Raw genomic sequence first — 23,826 nt, forward strand, 5'->3', positions numbered from 1 at the left:
TAACCACAAAGCAACATCTTAATTAGCACATGGAGTCTATTTTATGGTGTGTTTTTTATTAAGCTAATACACACAAGGACTCCTAAAAGTGCTGTGGACAAAATTATACCAGCTACTGGGCTTACATGTTCGTAGATGCATCTCCATGACAACCATGCAAACTCCACTGAAGAAGACTTTGTGATAACGATGTATAAAGTCAGACCCAATCTGACAAAACAAGGAGACCTAGGAGCTAAATCACAACCATAGCAATGAGACTGCAAGTGATCTAATGAAGTTAGTCGATAACGTTACCAAGGCTGTGCAGATACTTCTTTGAGTATTGTGGGGTTAATAGTTCCTGACTGAGAAATAGCTGCAAACAAAATAACTGAGCTTTAAAGGTTCTGGTAGATTGATTTAGTTGCTGTTTGACAGTCACGTTTTTTTGCTCTTAGTCTATATGCTCTATGTAGTTTCATATTTAACGTGTAGATACAAAAGTCATATTGATCCTCTCATCTTACTTCATTCTTATCAGAATGGGGAAAAAAACCCTCAAATGCTCAAAAATGCAAATGCTCAAAATCTCTAATGATTCCTTTGTTTTTTTCTAGATTGCATTGTATTTATTCTGAATCAAATGCAATAGCTAACTCACAAGGGAGATGTAATTTTCTTTTTTCTCTTTTGCTCAATAAAATGAAGCAACAGAACCCTAACAACAAAACCAAAACAACTGCAAATTGTTAAGGTGAAATTAAAAACTTTTCTCCAGCTTATGGAAGAAATCTCTCTTCAGAATGCAGTAAAAGCAAATACAAAAGTTTTAAATCCACAAAAATATGCAAACAGGCAACCACAAAATTAACATTTTAGTATATGTCTGATTGCTGTTTCATTTGATGTGGGCCTTTGTCATGCTTCTGTATGAGTTTATTTTATTATTTCATGTTCAAAATTAAATATTTTGCCACCATGAGTGTGAGAAATTATCCAAGGATTCAATGTTTTTTGGATATTACTTGTGGTAAACAATCCTATCAAAGTATTTCTTCATTAATATCCTGTTTCAATTGCACGCATTTTGTTATTCTGTGTTAGTTTTCATCATCAGCCTTCATAGCAGTTTCAGAAATGGACCTCATTACCTCTGTTTCTATTTGAGCACTTCAAAAAAAGCTTCTCAGCAGCCATTAGGACATTTTAATTAAGCCAGTTACTACAACAGATGCTCATTAGGTCATTTTGTGAGTGCCGCCACTTTCGGGAGTGGATTTTTTAAGGGTATGAGCTAATTTTCTTGGCAAAGATCTTACCTGACGTGCTACAAGTGTTATATCAGAACATGATAGTAAAATACAAAAATACCAAAATACATTATTCAACCCTCATTGTAACTTCATGTAACCGTAAGCCATAAGACTGAGCCCCTAACTGAGGTCTCTCTGTAGGGTCGATATGACATCTTTGTGTAGTCATTTTTGTGTTGTGATTTAGATTTCTTGAAGTAAACTTAAGCTAAATGATGCTGAAAGTGCTGCAGAGCTACATTTGTTCCAGCTCAGCTCAGTGCATCCATCAGAGTAGCAGGAGATGGAGAATCAGCGGGGATGGACGCTCTCCATGGTGCTGAACTGTAGTCATATTGAGTTATTCCAGAAAAAGTTACAACTCTGGGTAAATATAGCTCACAGGGCAGTGTGATCCTGTCACAGCAGCACAACTCATAAAAAGTTTAAACAGTTCAGCTTGCAGGCAACAAACAAGCAAAAGGGGGAATAGGAGAGGTCAGTGAATGGGTTTGGTTTGGCAGCAGATGGACAGAAATCACAGAAGTCCACAAACAGGCATGGCATCAAAACTGGGCAAATGATCAGATGTTGGAAAAAATGACTCAAAAAGCTACAGCAAATACAGCACGATAAACAGTCTGGAATGAAATGAGTGAAACTGGGCCTGTTTAAACAGTGAGCGAGCTGCTGAGTGAATGAGGTGCAGGTGATTAGATGGTGTGGGGGATCAGACGCTGGGAAAAGCAGGGGACAGGTGGCAGCAGTAGGATCAGAAATGACAGGAGGGTTAGTGAATGGATTAAAACCAGGCAGGAGGAAATGAATGAATGACTGAATGAGCCGGATTGTGACAGAAACAAGAATCCGGTTTGACATGAAATCAGCGGTTGAGTAAGTTTTGTAGCACCGAGGATGGGTCAGCAGCCGTCATATCCTCGGACCCCCTTTCTTATTAAGATGCAGTTTTGTAGCTGGATATGCCATCTGGATAATGGCATCTGATATTTACATTTATACCTGGTATTAATAAGAGTTGTACTTATTTAAATTCCACTCACACTGATTAGATCTGATTATGCAAATGAGGAAGGCAGGGCAATCTGGCAGGTCCCAGGTTTACAGAGGACATGCTGCAGTGTAGATGGACGTGGGTGGGTTTGTTTGTTTGTTTTTGCAAGACATTTTGATATAACAGAATTATCTTTTAGCTTTTGGTGTTTTTTTTTTTTTATCTGTACAAAAAATGGCAAATCTTTAGACTGCATTCATATCCAGCTGAGGTCATATCACAGTGTGAGCCAAACCGTCTGCAACTGCATTCTGATTGCAGTGTGTTCTTTCTCGTTGAATTTACATTTGTTGTTCCCTATCCAGAAAAGGAAATGTTCAGATCTGAACAAGTGCATGCTAATGCCAGCTTTTCATTGGATACATTATCAGTAGCAGTAGCAGCCGAAAGCACAGTTTAGGTTTTATTATCTCCTCTGGTAAACGAGGGTGGACATCTTTAAGACTGATTTTTTTTTGCCAAAGTATTTTACAGTTTTTATTTTTACTTTTAAAATGCAAGTCTGAGAGTTTCTTTCAAATCGATGTGCTTATGAAGCACTTAATGCAGCAAACCTGTCTTGAGCAGCTAATCGGCAGATGAAGCAACAACTTGTGTATTTGTTTAACATGCAGCAAAACAAGTTGCACTAATAGGATTCATTGTGTCATGTTGTTTTAGTAATCAAAAATTTAAAATATAATAGGAATGTCTAACATGTGCACAAGCTGGCATTTATGTTGTGAATCTTGAGTTGTATATAGCTAGATGTTTCTGATCTGTCCCACCAACTGGCCTCGTCTCCATTATGTCCACTGTGGGATGCTGCTGTCTTTCCTCCAGCCCACTGCTTCCAGCTGCCCATTTCCACCGATCTACTCTGCATCACCCTTACTACACTAGATATCTATCATGTATACACTGTTTGCATCTTACTACCAGCTATACATGTAGTATATTTAATGCCAGAGCCTTACACCACAACAGTAAACCTATGAATCAGTTTCAATGTTAGCTTGTACTTTGTATCATCTGTCTTATCATGCGTGTATTCAGTTGTGTGTTATATAGTATTTCCTTGTTCCCCACCGTCCTCTTCTCCCGTCCCTCTCACTCCCACCCCTTCTACCTCTTCTGCACCTCTCATCCAGGCGGCCAGTGACAGATGAGTCCCTCTGTATAAAGAGCCAGGTTCTGCTCAAAGTTTCTTCCTGCTTAAAGGGAATTATTTCTTGCCCCTTTTGTCTTAGGGCTTGCTCTGGGGGTTCAAGCATATGGGTTCTCTTGAGACAATGTGAACTATAATTGATGCTATATAAAAAAACCGAATTGAATATATGGAGTCCGTGCACACATCTTCTCTTGCAATCATCCTCCACCAGCAACAATGAAAGTGATTGTATGTAGAGGTAATTACACAACATGAAGTACCAAAGGAAAAAAAGCACAAGGTCTTCTTACATATACCATTACTCAGTGTTAATCATGACTTATTGCTTTGTTAAAATGCCACAGGATTATATATTGGAAGTTACATTTACGAGCTGATTGTGTCAGATTTTTATGTGGATTAGTGCCTGAAATCACAAAGTTGTCCTGCTGATGGCAACCAACCAAGTAAAAAAATGTCCTCACATGAGGTCTGACTGTTCTAAAAGGTCTGAAAGGAGTCATTCTTCCTTCCAGCAAGTTGTTTCCTCCAGCTGATGAGTATTTCAGCTTCTTTATTTATCTCAACAGTACTAGCGCTCTGTTTTCTCGTATGTGTTGCTCTAAATTACCATAGAAGCAGTGGTAAGACTGAGGCCACTTATCTGGTAACTGCACTAAAGCACTATTTGAAGACGAGGTCACCATACCGCACCCTCTTCTGTGAGACTGAAAGGCTCAGAGCAAAACATTCAACCTTGTGATCTTAATTGCAAGCATAATCAAAAATCTGATACCTTATCAAACATTTGACTCGTCTTTAATTTTGATGAGGCTGGTGTTTAAAGAGAAGCTGACATTTTATAATTGGAGGAGCAGGAATAAGGCACATAATACACCTGAAGGACATGAAGAAAGGAGATTCAGAGAAAAAGGGAAGGGGGGGATGAGAATGATTAGGTTGATGTAGTTAATCCACTTCTAGCATTTATCATCCTCGACACTTTTATAAAAGTTGAATGTACACAGGCAGGGATGAAGAGGGAAATCGAGGGATTAAGGAAGGTTCGGCAGTCCGATTTTTCAGGTAGAGAGAAACTCGGAAAATGATCGACTGGTGTTGCAGAGAAAAGGAATGCAACACTTATGAGCTCATTGTTTTCCGGCATTGTTGTGCCTTTGTGCTGCTGCATTTTGAATTACTCGGCAGACAGCGGAATGAAAGGCATCGTTGAGAGGCAGTAATTGAAAGAAATAGAGATGAGGAATAGAAGGCTGTGGAAGAAGTTTTCATCTGTCAGACGGGAACAAAGTTGCTGAAGGATTTACGAGATAGAAGAGAGAAAACGGAAGCTGGTAATTGCATGGCTCCTGGCCTCACGATATTATCTCTTCCTGACATGTGCGCCTCCCGTTGATACATGCTGGGAACATGAGCATGAAGCTGTTTCACTGCCTTTATGTCTTTTCCCCCTTCGCTCCTGTCACATTTCTCTCTGTGTCTTACTGATGACAGACGCCAGATGACATGGATGAATGGGAAAGGGAAGGAAGGCGCATCGCAAAGCACTGCTCCTGATTATACCTACAGGCTTTATGAAAATGTTGTCTCACTTTGTCCTTCAACAGGTTCAACAGTGAACTCAGACGTCAACATGACAAGTTATACAATAAATGCACCAATGCTCTCGTCTCTCTGTGTCTTTGTCTCCCTCCCACAGGCTCGGTGTCTCTCAGTGTGTTCCTGGTGTCTGTTGCATGTGTGGTTTGCGCCGTTTGGTTGGTTGCTCTATGTGGCGTCTGCACATGGTGTCAACGTAAACTGGTAAGTTACTGGACTTCTAATTCTCATTTCAAACTACATGTTTCAGTTTCGACATTTGCTTTAGGTCCTCAGAAACTTGTGTTGCATAGAAACTTGCTTTGCACCAACAATGAGAATCATCTTTCAGCAAAGTAGGAGACATTAGGTATCCAGTAGTCAAACTTTTAAAATGAAAAAGACTTGTATAATCATAGATTCTAGATTTTTCAATGACCGAGGAGGCACAAATGTCATTTTAAGAATTTCCTACCAAGTAATTGAACTTCTTTTTTCTATCAGACGCAAATTATTATTATTCAAAGCAGCCTTTCAGATATCAAAGATTCTTTTAATATTTAAAGTCAGAGGTAGAATCTTCAGAGAAGGTTAATTGAATGGAAAAAGGTTTTGCTTCATAGGAGTGATTGGAAACAAAAAACATACCATTACTGTAAGCTAGCTTAGACCTTGTAGAATTTTCACTATTTTCTGATTAACTTAATAATCAGTTGCATCCACATGCCAAAATACAGATCTATTTGATTGGAGTGTAATTAAATAAGATTAGAAATCACGATCAGTTTTCAGTACTTCAAAGTTTTTGACGCTCAGTACCACGGACACGTTGGTGTTGGTACAAAAAAGTGCGAAAATCAATACCCAGCCTTGACTGAGGGGCCAAATCTGTCACGAAAACACATCTTCCTTCGCAGCTTCACACCAAACCGTCTCGCGTGTCCATTCCCAACATGTTTGTGAGCATCGCTACGTGGCACTGAAGATATATTCCAGTTGTGTGGGCAGTCAGGTTTTCTTTTGACGGTAGTGTGACCTTGAATTGAATGTATACACCAATTATGTACTGTTGCTGAATGCTGTTTTGCTTTCTCTGCCCTGTGGCCCTGTGCGATCGAGCGAGTGAGTGAGCAAAAGAGAGAGACAGGCTGTATGTTTGGCCATGACAGCAAACATGACCATAAACCTCAGTGCACTCTGTAAACATGGCTTTGTACGCTGTGAGGCTTTGTGCATCACGGCTGTTTGCCTCCAGCCTCCAGCACCATGCTAATGATTCATATGCTAATGAGCATCACTCTGAGCTATTGGCCACTGGAGCAACTGTGGTTCCTACTCCAACCTATATTTTGATCTGTTGGCATTTCCTACATTCTGTCCCACTTTCCTCCCTTCTTGCCTCCCTTTTGTCCTGCTCTTTTGCCTCTCTGTTAGAACAGTGAGTGCAGCACAGCAGTTATTAAACACACTCACGCTGAGAGTTGACCGGACTCAAATGGAAGCCGCTAAAGTGAAATGATTTATTTTAACAGAGGAACATTTACAATTGCTCGCACTTGACAAGCGAACCCTTTACTTATCTTTGTTTGCCATCAAGTTATCTATGTCTCCGTCTCTGTTTTGGTGTCACCCTTCTTCTTTTATACTGAGTGGTTTGGTTTGTGTTTGTCCTTTTGTCACTTTATCTCCATGTCCTTGCCAGAATGTCACTGATACCTTTTTCCACTCTCTTCTGTTGTTTCTGTTACGAGAAACTGTAGTTTCTCCTTCATAGTCCTTGTCTTTGTTTTTTAATCTTCCATATCATTTTCTATAGCTTGGTTTGCATCGAACACACTGAACGGCTTCATAGATAAACGTTTGGCTTCAAAAAAAACAAGTAAAGAAGATCATATTAGTAAAACAAAAAGAAATGTCTCATATTTGAGAAGTTTGAACAAGCAAACTTTAGCGTTGTTGCTCAAAAAATAATTGAAATGATGAAATAATAATCAGAATATTTAGTTTTAGGGATTTCTAGCTTTCAGCTAATCAATTTTTTTAATTAACTGCTGCTTGTCGTCGTGGTTAACAAGAGAAAAATTGACTTGAAGCACAAAATAGGATGAGTTTACTTCATAACATTCAATCAAAAGCAAATCTAACCTTTACAAAAGTGTGTTTGCTGCCAGAATCCAGGCAGCAATTATGTTTAATACAAAAAGGAATTAGTAACATGGATTAGTAGCATAAAAAACATAATTTCTAGGAGATGTGCTGGTTGACAGATTTTGTGTGACTAATCAATTATGTAAGAGGTAAGTCACTTACTCTCCTGATAAACCACATGTATATAATTCTGCCCTAAATGAGAGAGACTCATAGCAAAGCATTTGTTCCAGGAGAGATGAAGCAGTCTGGTCTCATGCCATTGGTTGTTTTATGGGAGTGGAAGGGGGAGGAGAGTGGGAGGAAGAGAAGGAGTTAGAAGCAGAAGCAGCCACGGAGGCATCCAGATGGGCAGGAAGGGAAGGTGCTGCTGGTCGGTGTTGAACATCCAGGTGTGTGACAGACATGATGACTCTTAGGAGGAGGCTCCACAGCGAGGCAGGGCCACGCCGCTCCGAACTGGAAGTCGTCGTCCATTCCTTTCACATCCCCACTTCACCTCATGTTCTGCACAGCTTCATTATTCCATATTCTGTTGCTCACATGCCCCTCCAGTCTGCCTTCGTACTCCTGTTTCTCCCCGTCCTCTCGTTCATCCCTTCTGTTTCTCACATCCTCCCACACTCTCTCAACATTGTACCTTCTCCACCCTCTCCTCTCCAGCCTCCTGAAGATTTTATGATTGTGTTTAATGATAGATGAGCTGCACTTGATAGCATATTCCTGACTGTTGGAAATCTATCCTTCTTCGAGTCTTTGAATCTAATATTATTCTGTCCTGTGTGTACGCACTGTATGCGCGTGTTTACAGTATAGTGGCTGGATGTAGGTACAGATCAGGTCAGACTCGGGGCTTCACTCTCTTCTGAAAACCCTTGTGCTGCTGAGCTGAACATATGAGATGTGGCATCTGAATGAATAATAGAGTGTATTGGGAATGCATTAGAGGTATATACAGTAGAATACATAAAGAGGCCACCTGTCTCCAGGACACTGAAAGCTGTAATAAGATAAACATTCAGCATTATGTTGTCTGAAAACCTCCACCCTGCAGGCTGTGCGGTGTCATTTATTGACTGCAAATACTGCATTTGTCATTGAGTTATAATTGAGTTCTCTCAACCAAAGCAGAAAAAAAATTAAAGTCTGATTTAAAAAAAAACAAACAAAAAAAAGCATTAGCATCACTAACAAACGCTTGTCTCATCTTTACAAGAATGCGTTGTTTGTTTGTTTCCTAAGCAGAAGACAATGTGGATGAAATGACACTGAGGGTTACCAGAAAAATAACAGCACTGGTAGTTTGTCAAAAGAATTAAACAACCCTCTGCTTTTTCAGTTATTTCCTGAAAAGCAATATCTGATTTGGTTTAGTTTTACTATCAAGTGACCAATTTTGCCTGTTTACATCGTGGGACACTAGAAACCCGTAGTGTTGCCTGTATATGGGAACATCTGCTCTGAGATCTTTGACAGTTGTTAAATATTAAACAAGGCTCATGAACAACTGTCCACATGGTCTGTAAAGTTACTGATTCCATCCAGAGTGTAGAAGTGTCTCTATCACATTTTGAAAGATTTCATTTTTACAGCTTTGTTTTGTACAACCTTTCTGTGAAGTCTTTTCAAGAGTTCCATAAAAATGGCATTATCTCATGATTGGGGTTATGTTCTTATTTTTGTTTGTGAAAACTGTAATATAGTTCTGAAGCCATCTCTTTTATTAGTAAATCTTTGATAGCCACTCCTCAATGGCTCTTCTCCCTTTCATAAATAATTGAAGGAACAGTTTCATTCAGCTCTGTCAGACTGCCCTCATTTTGAGACTTCATGTCTCCTACGGGGCTTCACAGTGGCTCTCCGGTTAGCGCTGTCACTTACAACATGACGGTCCTGAGTGTGAACCCGCTGCTCTGCTGGGGGTTTTAAATTTGCATGTTCTCTTCAGACACGTGGAGACCTCTGCAGTTTCCTCTAACAGACCAAAGACATGCAGATAAGGTCAACTGAATCTTAGGTGTGAATATAAAACGAGTACATTCTGTCATATAAGAGGCAGAGGCTCCACAAAATACCCCCAAAAAAGCAGCAGCGCTGACAGAATATGCACATAATACTGATTTTGTGAAAGTAATTCCACTATAAAAAGATTGTTTTTATTGTTATCTTGTCTTGAGTTATTAAGTTATTGGTGTACAACAACGCAGTGTGCTGCTATATATATATATATATATATATTTTTTTTTTTTTAAGGACATTTCAAAGAGTGATGTTCTGAATTACTATACGGCTATGTTTGATGGTTGAGCAGGGTTGAGAGTGCAGAAAATAACTCTTGAATGATCTACTATGAAAAAGCAAGAGAGCAGTAACTGATTAATTAAAATAATAAAAACAGTTCCCCCTCACCAATGAAATTATTCTGCATTCGTGAAACTTATGTTAAATTTAAAATATAAATGACCAAAGCTGACTAAGTTTCAACTGTGACTCTCTTTTGTTTGAAATCTGTCTCACATGATCTAATATTCTTATTGATAACTGATGCAGGTGATTAGTGTGTAAGTAACACTTTATCAAAATGTGACACACATAATTAAAACTCAGTCAAGTCAGTGAGGTAGATAATTAATTACAGCAACAGATGGTAATGTATCTGAAATCTCCAAATGGGATCAAGTCCAAAGAGTTAGTGGAAAAAAATATGCTGTGTTTAATTCTATTCAATGTCCATGTCTGTCTCATCCACATTTAATGGCATATATGTGCTCTTCGTGTCCTTGTCCTGAGCTTCTAATGGAAAAACATTGTGTGACTCAGCGGGAAAGTGCTCCATGTTATCACCTTCAAGAGTTCAGTAAATATAGAGTTCAATAAAACAGAGAGGTCAATAACTGTAACTACTGTATATTGCTCTGCTGAAAGCACTATCCATTAAGTAGTAAAAATCCACACAGTAAGTAATATATTGCAATAGAAATTTATGCAGTTTTTCAGCCTATTTACAATTTTCTCAGCACATAAATGATCATGTTTCTTCCCAAAAGCAGCTCTGAATGTAGTTTTGTAAGAATGCATTTGTGTTTCTAATGGGTTTCTGTATGCAATGTCCTGTGATATCAGTTATATCACTCTTCTTAAGCTAGTTTGTTCTTCATTCAAGGATTTAATGGCACGGGCCTTTAGAATACGGGTTGATTTCACCCATTGATAACAGCACCGCAACACTAAAAGGGATGCATTGCACATGATCAGGCAGTGTCTTGCTTCAATGAAATTTCCAGCAGTAATTGCATTCTTACTTACATTCATTAATTGAGATCGAGAGCAGAAGATTTGCAGCGGAGATTGCTTTGTTAGCATGCCGTTTAGAAGAAGAAGAAGACTTCATTCAACTTATTGAATGACATCTTCACTATCAGAGGTCTTTACCGGCTTTAGGAAACTTTTTAGAGGTAGCATAAGCAGCTCATGCTCCCCTTTAAAATCTCAAAATAGTATCACTGTAGCAGCAAGTTGGAGTGCACATGACACTGTAGCAGCAGTGGTGATGTGCGCAGGTTCCAAAGCAATGCGACAACCTTGTATTGCATGCATGGTTTTTTTGCACCACTGAACTCTTAAATGTGCATTCATCTTTGTAATTTGTGCTTATTGAACTGCAACCCTATAATAATGTCTCTCCTTATGTAACTGTTAATGAACTGGCACTGACATATCATTGAGGAAGATTTGCTCCTGTGTTGTTCCCTATACATTACTTTAATGCATCACAGTCATCATTTCCAGTCCTACTAACTGATGTCTTTCCAATAGATCTAAATGAAAACATTGCTTATGTTATTGGCGGTGGAGAAATCTGTGTGACTGAAGCTCCTGCCATCTGTGCCCCAACAATGAACCTCTGTCAAATTCACTTGGATCTTTTTCTCTTCACATGATACAAAATCTGACTCGCCTGAACCTGCTCAACTTATTCATACACGCCACAGCATGATTGGATGTTAATTGTTTAATTGTACCATCCAGTGCACCTGTGTGGAAGCTTCTGCATTTGCTGTTTCTCCGCTCATTTATTCAGGTTCTGCTGGTGATTTGTCACTTGTGCCCGTCTGTCTCAATGTGAAGGATATCATTGCACTGTGTGTGCTTTCCTTTTGTTTGTGTTTAAAGACATGCTTGTGTCACGCATGCGGGACTGTGTTTTTGCATCTTATTGCAGACAAGTGGTCCCTCATCACGATTTGATCCTCAAACCTGGCTGCGCTCCTAACATCAACTCAATCTGTTGCTCTTCCTTCGTTTATCACATTTTACAACATGTGGTGGAACCTGATGCTGTGTTAAAGCCTGTATAATGAACACTTAATTGTGAACAATAATCTGGTACACAGCTCTAAGACCTCTCCTCCCCATTACTGTTTGTTTCTGTCTCTTGTGTCGTTGCAGGGGAAAAGGAATAAACCAGGGGTGGAGGCTGCCAGCTCTCCAGATTCTGTGAGAGGTCGAGGGGAAAATAAAGCCATCAAGTAGGTGTCAGGCAGGGAGTGGATGGTGGCACATGGAAATGATCTATAATGTGGTTATAGTGTCGCATTTTTTTTTTTAGTCGTTTCTGATTGCAAAGCTAATCTCGTAGCTCTCTGCACGGTTAGAAATGTCCAACCTGAAATGATGATGCCCTCAAGATAGTGTTATATGACCATATTTCTGATTTATCAAAGAGGTTGGATTTTACGGTCTCTGGTTAGGAAGGTTGTGCATTCTGTTTGTGTAAATCAAATGTTAAATGGTTAAATAATTTTTATCTTATACTAAAAATGGTCGACAATGTGCTGACAGTTTGATGTGTTTGGGATATACAGACATGAAGAAATTATTAATTTCATAATTTTCACAATTACCACTATTTTTTGAACTAGTGTCTTTCGTAGCCTTATTTATATTATTTAGGATTTTTATGCCTTGGTTGACTTTTTATTTTATCAAAATGGTGCGCTTGTCATCTAGTGACAAACCTAACAATTTCTTTTTGTGTTCCTTCTTGCTTCCTTCTTTCTCAAATTTCGGTAGTTCTGTAAGACTTGTTTATTCAATCACCTGTTGTTTTTAGTTCATACTGACTTTTCTATCTCCTGTCTTATTTGTTTCCTCATCCCAGACACAGTGATAAAACAAGCAGGTCGCTTAATTTTTCTCTTTCCTGGTTTGTTTTAACATGAACCAACATTATCAGAGACTTCATTTAAACTTGTCTTTGTCATGTGGAACTTTATGATGGATGTAATATGGTTTCTTCTGAACAAATATTTATATTTAAAGGACTGAGCCCAGTTTTAGAATTCTAACTTTACAGACATTGATGTTATTGCTTTTCTTCCATTTATTAACACCCTGACCTTTACAGTTATGAGACTGTTCTAATGTTGCTCTTCTTATGTTTTTTCCTGCCTCGTTTCTCGATACTTCTCTCATCTTTCATGTTTTGCTTCTTCTATTACTGTCTGTGATTGTTTCCTGCGCTCACCTGCCTTACTTTTTCGCTGTCTCTCTTTGGCTACAGCGATCTAGACAGAGACTTTTGGAATAACAATGACAGCAGCAATGTGCAACAGAGGTGGAGCTCCTACCCGCCCAAGGAGTTCCTCTTAAACATGTCTCCATATGCTCCCTACGGAGACCCTCGCCTCACGCCCAAGTGAGTCTCAGTCGTGGCTGGTAAGGGACCCCTCTATCTGGGCAGGGCTGTAATGAAACAGGGGCTTGTGTACACCTGGGAAAACTCCTGAAATGCCGTGTGACCGGTTCACATCATAAAAATTGGAGCAACAATGTAATGGTTTGTTTTCCTAAACTAAATTGGTTATTCCAGGCTAGTGTTTTGCCATTTGTGTGTATAAGTACCTGACAAATAAAGCAAAAAATACTCCAAATCAGCGGCAAAGGTTGATCAATATATCACTCGGAGCAGTGAAAGGTCACATTTAATAGCCTGAAGGGGGGCAGAAACCTTCATTTTTAATGCCGTCTGGCCACATGTCTTTGAACAGCGGTTTCCTCTCATCCCTGGCGGTCCTCATGCTTTTGCATTGAGGCATGTCCACAGCGAGGTGGTGTTTAGTATGCACTCCTGGCCATGCGGCACCTGGTAGAGGCGTGCAGCACCATCACCTAATATTGCCGTGATTCTTAGTATTGAACGAACACCGACACAAAATTATGACCACTTCCTAAATCATCTAGATAGAAAAATTGTGTTTCAGTCTGCCAAAACCCAAATGGAATTATTTATTTATCCCATTTGACAACAGAAAACAGTCTTTAAATCATAAATGATTGTGAGCTAAAATTCTACAAGGAATCCAAATTATGAGACCCCACTTTTAAGTCCCATCTGGCTCCAGTTAAATCTCACACAGAGCAGTAATTTCGGAAAGTAGTGTTTTATTCTGCTTTGTGCCCAGTATACAGGGTGTACAAATGAAAATGTTTGACAGCCCCGTCGCCTACAGCCCTGCTAGCCTCACCAGACCCTTTTTTTGCCTCTCACCTGCAGCCCATGGAGTGTTACCATGGAGACGGACAACCCTCAGAGAGCAGATCTCACTGTTTTACATGAACCTTTTCCCTGTTTATACAACTGGGCCTCTCCACTCCAAAGTATTCAAATTTGCTTGTAACAGACTTGACATAAACATGCTAAGAAACCAGAGTTTCCACAGAGGGTTGACTGTTGAATGTTGATTTTTTTTTTATATATAAACAGTTTGTTTAATCTTTGACTTAGCTGCTTGAAATAATAGTTTGACATTTAGAAAAGTATGCTTGTTTGCTTTCTGGCAGAGATGAGATGATCAACGGCGCTCTGATGCTGCATGTTTTATTAAAAAATGAAGTTACAGCCAACAGATAGCTTGATTAAAACAAAATAAAGACTGGATGAAACCTACCTTTACTGGTTTGGCTCCACCAGCATTTACCAGCACATCTACAGATCTCTAATTAACATGTTCTATCTTGTTAAGACAAGGTGAGGCAACTTTACTTTATTTATGTAGCACAATTCAACGTGCTTTACAATGGCAAAGAGAATAAATAACAAAGATGATTTAAAAGGTACACAGTAAATGCATACATGAAAATTACAGAAATAAAACATAATTTAAGCAATAAAATCAACATGAAACTTTCTGATCATGAAAACAGTGAAATTAAAACTCAGATAAACAAGACATAAAATCATTGTAGAAGTTACAGTATAGAATAAGAATAACAGTGCAGTGCTGGTATTAAGACGGTCAATCAAAGTCAACAGTAAATAAATAGGTTTTTATCCTTGATTTAAATGAGCTGAGCATTTCAGCAGACCTGCAGTTTTCTGGAAGTGTGTTCCAGATGTGTAGAGCTTAGAAACTGAAAGCTGCTTCTCAATGTTTGGTTCTGAGTGCGTCACTGCGTTATTTCATGTTATTCCTAAGGTTTATTCTTATAGCTTCTTCCGACACATTTTTTGGTGCTTAACTTACAATTACAAATCAAAATGTAAATTTTTATGAAAGTTGTTGCAAACTGTGACAAAAATCCACATTGAAATGGATAAGAAGTCCGCTGGACAACTGCCAAAAGCCAGCAATATTTGAAACTGTAGCTCTGGCGTACTTTACAGTAGAAACTTCATTCAGAGTTTAAATGGGTCACAATACTTTGAATGTGATTCAATTTTTGTTTGTATTTTGATATTTACATTTACACACACAGTTGCAGTTTAAATTTTACAATTTTTTATTTTATTTTTTGAAAATCCTGCATTTTTCTTCTGTTAGACTGATTAGTGAAGCATGCTGGCTTTTCAAAATAAAATGTGCTATATAAATTAGATGTTTTGTGTAATTATACCAGGACATTTGCATTGGCACACTCCAATTTTATTCAGAAATGTTCTAGTTTTTGTTTAATCTCTACAAAAAACAAAATGTGAAAACAACTCTTTTATATTAAGTTTTGTGCTGGACTTTATTTTGGCAGGGAGCATTTTCCATGCTGGGGGAAAAAAAGAAGTAAATTGTTGTTTTGTTTGGAACAACATGATACAACATGCTAATTGGTGAGTTAGAGAGGTGTTGGTGGATGGATTTTGTTACTTCTGAATAGCTGTTGTGTTATGTTCCCAGTCTGAGTGCGAAGTCTCACCAGCAGCTGGCTGTAGATTCATGTTTACCACACAGCTGTGATTGTGCTATCAGTCTAACTCTCTGCTCAGAAACAGATACGCATATTTCTCAAACTGTTCCTTTAATGGGGTGGGTTTAATTTGGTCGACTTTTTGTTACTGCTCTGTTTATTTTGTGTGTGTGTGTGTGTAAAGTCCTGTGTTTTTACTCCTCACCTCCATTCACTGTGTTTCCTGTTTGTTGTCACTACTCCCACTATCGCTCATAGTACTTTAAGTGCTTTACCGCTGCCTGATAGCCCTCCCGAGTCCAGTCTGCTGAGCCCTGTTCCAAAAATAGTGACACTGTATCCTCGGCGTACAGTAGCAGCAATTAAGTGTTTGGATGGTGAAAACGTCTGCTTCATATCAACCTCCATTCCATCATCTAGATTCCTCTCACACAGTCACTCAGGCATTAAGTGAACCTGTTCATTCTTATCCTTTCTAATTACAACTCACTTGACTCTTTCAAAACCACAGGGTGATCAATTACTCTGTATCTATGCAGTGATGTTGAAATGATTGTAAATTCAGCGAGTAGCTGTGATTACGGCTTTTTGTTGTGATTGCAGTCCATTATGTTATTGGCATAATCATTCCGTTTTAAGTGGCATTTAATCGGCTGCATTTCTGAAATATGTGATCAGTAAGTTATCTACCAGGGAAAAAAAAATCACGGTGCTTGTGTGCAAGTCAAGAAAAACTTCTTTTAAGGCTTCAGAGGCAATTTAAGAAAGATTACAGCAATGTTTCAGAACAGTTAGACAAAAATAAAAGCAATTAAGGATAAACAAGATTAATAAATACAAACTGCACAGGAGAACAGGAGAATTTCCAAGACGCTCATTAATCATAATCGGCAACATAATATTATTATTATGAATCCTAATTACATGGACACTGTTCAACAAAACAGTAGGCCCGGAAAATATCCCATTATTCAGTGACAAATCGTTCATTTTATCGTCAGCCTGCACTTAATGTCTCAATGTTGTCGCAGACGCCCACCTGTTGTGCAGCTGCGTGTTGTGTGGTTTGTCCTCACTCAGAAGCTCCTGTACTGAAGTCAGCATTCTGTCTGTGCTCGTCTCTGTGACGTCTGAGTCCAGGTCAGCCGGGGTGGGATTGTGGCATGCTGACAAATAACGGAGAAACCTGAAATGCTGTCTCTACTTGCAGAGAATATTTGCAAGTTGTGTGACTTCATTTTTTGCAAACACATTAGGTGAAAATACTGCATGTGTGTTGTTGTGAGATTAAATCGACATTGGTGTTTATGTGCAGTCTTAAAATCTGAAGATGATGCATCTGCGTCATTACTCTACTACTATTGCCACTTCAAAGAGTTAGCAGGTTGATTATCACTGTCTCTCTCCCTGTGTGGAGTGAAATTTGCAGATCTGCTGCCTCTCATGGCCCATTTCTCACCTTTAATATTTCCAAAAACAAATTCTAGTGAACTTGGTGTGTATTCGCACTCCACACTTGGCGAGTATCTGTGTGAATTAGGCTTTAAAAGTTGTCTTAGTAAAATTATTTAGCAAGTAAAGTAAGTTTTTGTGCAACTTTGAGCACAACTATTCCAGTATATGTTTTGTCTCATTTGCAAAGAGCGAGAGACAAGTGTTACAAGTGTTACACAGTAAATCTCAGCTCAGACGTCCTCTCTGCTTATTTACTGACTCTGTCCGACCAGCAGCTGCTCCTCCAAGTTTTTGTTTTTCTCTGGACACTTGTGGTTGTCCACAACGTGTCTTACTCACCGGTTTGACTATCTTTACTGATGACACTTTTGCTTTCCGGCTCTGTGCGTCTGTCTCTCGTCTTTCTCTTGTTTTCTTTTTTTGTTTTCTATCCTCTCCTCGTTCTTTCCTCCTGTCTGTCCGTGTTTCTTTGTCTATGAACCACCGTTCCTCCCAGTGGGGCCGTGGCTAAGGGTGGGCAGGGCGGTGCTGGACCCTCACCGGGGGCCAGCGACAGCGGGGTTGGTGCTTGCTCTGACACTGGGGCGGGGCCAAGTCGCAGTGACAGCGTTCGGAGCATGGTGACAGGGGGCAGCAAGGCCGGGCGCTGGCAGACGGTCCAGAGCCACATGCATGCCGGAGGCCTGCGGTTTAGCAAGTGAGTGGCACATGGTGACAAAGGGACACGCATGAGGGGCTACAGTGGGCACATCAACAGCATGGTGTGGATATCAAGGAAGTGAGTCTGTAAAAGTATTATGAATGGAACTGCTGCATGTCGATGAGAGATGAAGCTATTTCTCACACGCTGCAAATGAAGACAATGTAAAGAAAGTCTGACAGAGAAGTCAGCTGCTTGGAGGATGTACCTGTGATGCATGAGTAACTACTGAAGTCTCTCCTCTACAGAGAGCTTCATAACTCATAACCAAATACCATCAGCTGCCAACCAGCTGATGTCTCAGACAAAGTGAATCCACACAGTCATACTGTTCCTCTACAGGCTCCAATTTACTGAAGGCTGTGACAGTTTCGAGAATTTCAAACAGAACAGATGCTCTCTGCAGATCTTCAGAAACAGCGTGTTTGTTCATGTGAAGTAGCAGCTTTTAAAACTTGCCGTCGGTTGCTATATAAACAGCAGGAGACACAAATCAAACTTTTATCTGCAACATGGTTGAGTGCAGCTTAATTTAAACCAAACATCACCGTATGTCAGCGTTGTCCATGCAATTAACAACCGATCAAATTGCGAGCTGCAATCGCACAGAGCCCCGTTGGTTACCACTAGAGCCGGATATTCAACATTCAGTCCATAGTGTAAATTCATAATAATGTTGCAACGTTTGGGCCTCAGGTTCAGAAAATAAAAGTCCCATTTACCTTTTCCGTTGACAATTTTATTTGACTCACGGTTGGAGCATTTCTGAGGCGACCATTGTGATGAAACTCCTTTTGTTAAATCACCACCGCAAAAGATAAAATGGAAAATATTTTCTTCTTAGATAAAAAGTCAGGGTACAAATCCATGTGAGAGCTTAAATGTGGGCATCAACTTTCACTGTAGGACTGAGACTTGTCCTCCATGGCAAAATTATAGCAGGGGTTAAGTAGTTCAAACTGAGGGCCTTAACCACACCTTAAAGGTTCTTACGTTATCCAAGAGTGTCTGTGTGATCTAAGATTGAAGATGTTTTAAAAGAATATTTTAAAGCTTAGGAGGAAAACCACTCTCTTATTGCAAATCTATAAACATCAAGTCATGGATTCAAAGGAAAAATCACACAAGCATAATGTAGCACCATCATCTGGTTGGTGCAAAGTGATTTGTTGTTATTACTGTCATCATTTTTTGCACTACTGTGTTTTTATATTCCTTTCTAGCTTTGTAAACATCTGCATATATTCTGTTATATTTAATATTATTACTACTATTTTTTCCATTTCATCTTTCTATAGTTTTTTATTGTTTTCTTTCCTATAGTGACACCAACAGCTGAAACCAAATTCCTTGTATGTTGCATACGTACTTGGACATTAGATTCTGATATGTTGAGCATCCCTAGAAGTGCTAAATGGGAATTATAAAGTCAGAGCTTACATCATACATTCATCTCTATAATTTCTCTTTATTCCAGTAACAATTTGTTCATACATGAGTTGGATGTGGGAATTCAGAAAAAAAAATAATTGATTAATGAAATGTTTTTGGAGAATACTGCTAAGAAGTGAAAAAGGTAATGAATAATAAATATGATATCTGGATGTAAATCATAGTGCAGATTATCAAAGAGCCTTTAGTTAACACTTCATTTGGTAATAGAGAGCAAAATATGGCATAATAGATTAATAAAGAAGTGTATGTGTCCAGAGTAGGAGCTTCACAGTTAAAGTTGTCCTACCATTCCTTCTATCAGTGCTGATAACTGTCTCTTCATAGTACAATGTGTCCTGGTTATAAAACAATAGCTCGATTAGGAAATAGAAAGCAAAACTCCAACTCCAGGATTGATACGTTCCTCTTGATTGAATTGTAGATGTTGTAAATTGTTTCCACACATTCTGACACTGGAGAGCTCAACAGTTCATGTAATTCTTTGCTTGATTTGCGCCATCACAAGGAATCAAATGAAAAATGGATAAAGTTTCATTGTCTGTTTTTTTTTCTCAAGTGCTTCACAAATTTGAGCCTCAGTTGAATTTTGAATTGGTCACATATGGATTTTTTCCCCAGAATTAGATTTTTGAACATCTTTTTCGAATCGCTCTATTTGTTTTGGCTTGTGGTTGGACTGTACCACTAGTATTAAGCAGGGAAGTAACCACAGACCCAGCAGCTCAACCACATAATCTGTAGAACATCTTTGCAGTCATTTATGGTCTACCTAATTTTAGTAGAGCTTAGAAATGTATGTAAACATTGCGAAACATAGAGTGCAAACCTTTAAATCCAGATGTGTGAGTGTCTCGTGTAGAATTCATGTGCATTTATGTGTGTTCATGTATTAATGCAAATCCTCTTATAAAGCCTATGGGCTGCTAAAGGAATAAATGAATAAATTAGAAATATTTGCTTCTTTGATGAAAGGTCAGGGTACAAATCTGTTTACGTACGAAGATGTGGACATTTACTACAACTACCTGTGGGCTAATAAAGGAATATATGAATGAATGAATACATTAATGAGAAATATATGGCTAGATATTTGAATAAATAAACATGAAAGCAAAGACAACTTTATTAAAATAATGTTATACACAGTGTGTTGTCTATGGCATCTTATTAATCCATAACATATATCACAGATGGCATGGTCAGATGTGCCAGATAATAAATAATAATTGCATGACTGGGCCCACTGGTAGTTGAGGGCTACTCCCCTGGGTGCTGATCATGGTACAGTCCAAATAAATGTTCAAAACACAGAAATTCTAAATGAAAATACTGAGTAATTTCTTTTCTTTTTATTGTTGTTCAAACATATAATTGTCAAGCACCAATCCACACATGAACAATTCAAAAGCAACTAAGAAACAAGGTGAAAATTGAACAAAGAACTTTAAGTTAACACAGACAAATAGCAAAATACAATCAATGAAGATATATTTGACAGCATATTTACCACTCTGAACCTTTATTTAGTTCCCTTTTCTCAATTCCCGGCATTTTGTTCTGACATTGTGCTGTCAAATTTGTAGTTTGCATGTGCCTATTTGCATATTGTTTAAGTTGCAATTCACTGAGCCTTTACATTCACCATATCTTTAACTGATTTTCATCATGTTTTTTCAGTAAATCTTAAAATGATTATGATATTTCAATAACACGACAACATTTTTGCACTTAAAGTTCAGTTATCCTGCTATATTGTTTCTCCCTTTTTTATTCTTCAGTTTTGTTCACTTTTCACTCCTCCTTTTAGATCTAAGTGTGTTTCCATTTGTCCTCCGGAATTGGTTTCTATTTTTGGGCATTTACCTCTCTCTCTCCCTTTCTCTCTCTCTGATACTCTCTTTCGCTCCTCACTGTTGGATTTTTTTTCGCTCTCCTTGTTTTTCACCCTCCTCAATTTCCCTTAATTACAAAATCATTCAAGGTTTATAGTCGTCTTAATTGACTTTCAAGCAAGAAGAAATGTGAAAATAACCCTCTAAGTCAGTAATAGGATACAGCTGATAAAGAGGGCTCACGCTCAGGGCATATGAATGACTGTGGCTGCTTCTGCTGCTGCTGCTGCTGCTGCTGTACAGATACAGAAGACAGCAAAGACGTACGGCACCTGAAAGCAGCACAACATAAAACCATGAGGATATCGGTCAGCAAACGGCTCTGTGGTGTAAGGCCTTGAAATTTTTCAGATGAGTGAATTCGGTGCCAGATTTATGACACTGAACCGACTGGTAAAATGTATTTGCACATGGACTGGCTCCCAGATGTCTGGCCTAATGTCACCATCAATCCATCCACATGTATTGATTTATCATAATGTCAGTTATGATAACATGACTGTTGAAAGCCAGAACTAATGCGCAGTATGGAGCTTTTTATGTGTCAACTGACCTTTTTGGTTATTATTCACAGCTGCAGTGTTTAGTTTTAATGCCCAGATGTTCACATAGTAGTACTTTCTTTGAATGTTTGCGTTGTTACACTTAAATTTTTTCCCTATTATTTTCATTTTAAGTCTGTCTACCAGTCCTTATGGCACGTTGCAAGTGTTTTTAGGTAAACTTAAAATATAAAATGTTCATAACTTAGTATCCTATGTTTATTGCAGCTCATATAGTCACCTAAAAAAATGGTAAACAAGTTACATTATAGATGTACTGTAAAAAAAAAAAAGAGAAAAAATATTTAAAATTTTTGTTATTTATTCTGTGAGAGATGTTCCCTGTTTAGATCAATTACAAATAATATCTAGTAAAATCACAGAAGAAAATATTATTTTTGATGTCAACCCAACAAAATAGAAATGGGACAAAACTGTAAATAGGCCCACATCAAAAATCTATATTTTTTGAAAAATTATTTATTTATTTTTCACAATGTTTGAGCTTAAATGAAGCATTTATTACTGTATTCAAATCATCAAAATATATGAAATATATTTGGTACTATTTAAATAAAAGAATATGTATATTTAAGATGGAAAAGGGGTAAAGTTTTTTTTTACTTTAATTTCACTGATTATTTTTGTGTTTTTCATGCTGACTGTACAAACAAAACAACAAAACAAAACATGTCCAAAACTGTAAACATAGTCCATATCACAAATCTGTACTTTTACAAATAGTCATTTGTTCTATTTCAGTGAGTGTGATTTGTTTCAGTCAGCTAAAAGAACATATTATGATTAAGATGAGTTGATATAGTTTTGTATATTTAATGTATGTGTTTCACAGTTTTTAATGTATTTTTTTCTGGCAACATTGCTGCCAGGTTTTCATTTGTGTACAGATTTTTTTACAGTGCAGTTATGTGTTTGACTATCCTGCTTTCAGTTTAGCTTCTTCTTCCAAAATTATTCACAATTAGTGACTCGAAACTATACAGTGGTAAAGCGTTTTCGAGGTTGAAAATACATTGATCCAGCTCCAAAGTGCAAAAAGCTATTAGTTATTTTAAAAATGAATAAAAAAACATCTAAAGTTATTTGGACATATTTCATACAGAGCAGTTGCTGAAGTCTGTTCCACCCTGTAAATAAGAATTTCAGTTTTATGTTTTTCCTGTAATGATGTCCTTAATGATTCTCCATGTATTCTCCTCCTTATTTTCCGATGACATGTTACTGCTTTCAGAGTCTTTGATATATATTTTTTTATCCAAAAATCGGATATTTTCTGAACGCCGTCGCTCATCTATTATGCTGATGATTAAGCTGGGATTTTCATCCAAACCTTGGGAGTGCTCCAACTATCAGCCGCCTAAAGCAGTCTGTGCAGCAAAAATAAAAATAAATATACAGATAAATTAGACTTTTTACTTTTAAAACTCAAAATACCCCAAATTTCTCTTCCCGCTTCGACACTTTTTGCTCAACAGAAATCCGCCAAACAACTTTCATACATTATTTCACACTTATTCAGTTAGAATATTAGGCAGAAGTAAACAAACATTGTCATCAAAGCCTATCCTGAGGAAAGACCTATCGGCGTGTTGTATGTGAGCGTGTGAATGGGAGAGAGAAAGAGTGCATGCTTCAGTGCATGCATATGAGCTGTGTCTTGTATTTACTTGATCCAGCATTGCAGCGCTCCTCGGGGGTGCTTGTCTTCTGGCTCTCCAACAGAGTTAGAGCCGAGTTAATACCGAAGAGCGCCGCGAAACACAACTCAAGTCCAGGCAGTAAATCCTCCCTCACAGCATTAGCTCCACACAGAGCTGTTTAGCACAAGCTTACAGTCATCAGGCAGACCAATGATTGAGGGGAGGATAAGGGGTGAAGCACTATTACATGATTGTAAGAGTAGCAGACCGGTAATTAGAGAGCAGACTTAAGGAACGGTGATTGGTGGTGGTGGGGAGATAAAGTGATGTGAGGGCTTAGGGTGAGGAAAAGATGAATGGACAGAGGAGATGCAGAGCAGTGGAGTTCAGAAGCCCAAAGGTAGAAAGGGAAGAGTGTGAAGGGAGCTGAGAGGACCATAGAGAAAGACCTGTGGAAGCAGAGAGGCAACAAGGCACCAAGGTAGAAGTAGGTCAAAGCTAATTAGGGGGAGAGATAACGTGCAGAAACTATTTAGTGCTGCAGATGGAGAACAGAGACTCGAGTTAAGTGATAGTGAGACTTTGACTTCAGCTCAAATTTAATCCTACTTAGGCAGAGGTTTGTTTTGACACCGGTTTGGAGAAGAATAATTGAATGTTTATGCATTGCATGCCAGCCCGTCCACACACTCATAAACTGTGCTGCAGCACGAACTCA

At 38.5% G+C, this 23,826-nt stretch overlaps 1 protein-coding gene across 4 annotated transcripts in view; it reads left to right on the forward strand.

The window, feature by feature from the left end:
• The window catches only part of syt7b (synaptotagmin VIIb), a 105,892-nt gene that overhangs the window by 50,363 nt on the left and 31,703 nt on the right, over positions 1–23,826 (forward strand). For 2 of the 4 annotated variants that reach the window (XM_022194745.2, XM_022194746.2), the window contains exons 2-5: positions 5,196–5,299; positions 11,672–11,751; positions 12,786–12,920; positions 17,355–17,555. In XM_022194745.2, the coding sequence (XP_022050437.1) occupies positions 5,196–5,299; positions 11,672–11,751; positions 12,786–12,920; positions 17,355–17,555 (520 nt within the window). The remainder of the gene's footprint in view (positions 1–5,195; positions 5,300–11,671; positions 11,752–12,785; positions 12,921–17,354; positions 17,556–23,826) is intronic. The other 2 variants (XM_022194749.2, XM_022194750.2) reach the window with 1 other exon arrangement.

Source organism: Acanthochromis polyacanthus, chromosome 2, assembly GCF_021347895.1.
Source record: "Acanthochromis polyacanthus isolate Apoly-LR-REF ecotype Palm Island chromosome 2, KAUST_Apoly_ChrSc, whole genome shotgun sequence".
Lineage (NCBI taxonomy): Eukaryota > Metazoa > Chordata > Actinopteri > Pomacentridae > Acanthochromis > Acanthochromis polyacanthus.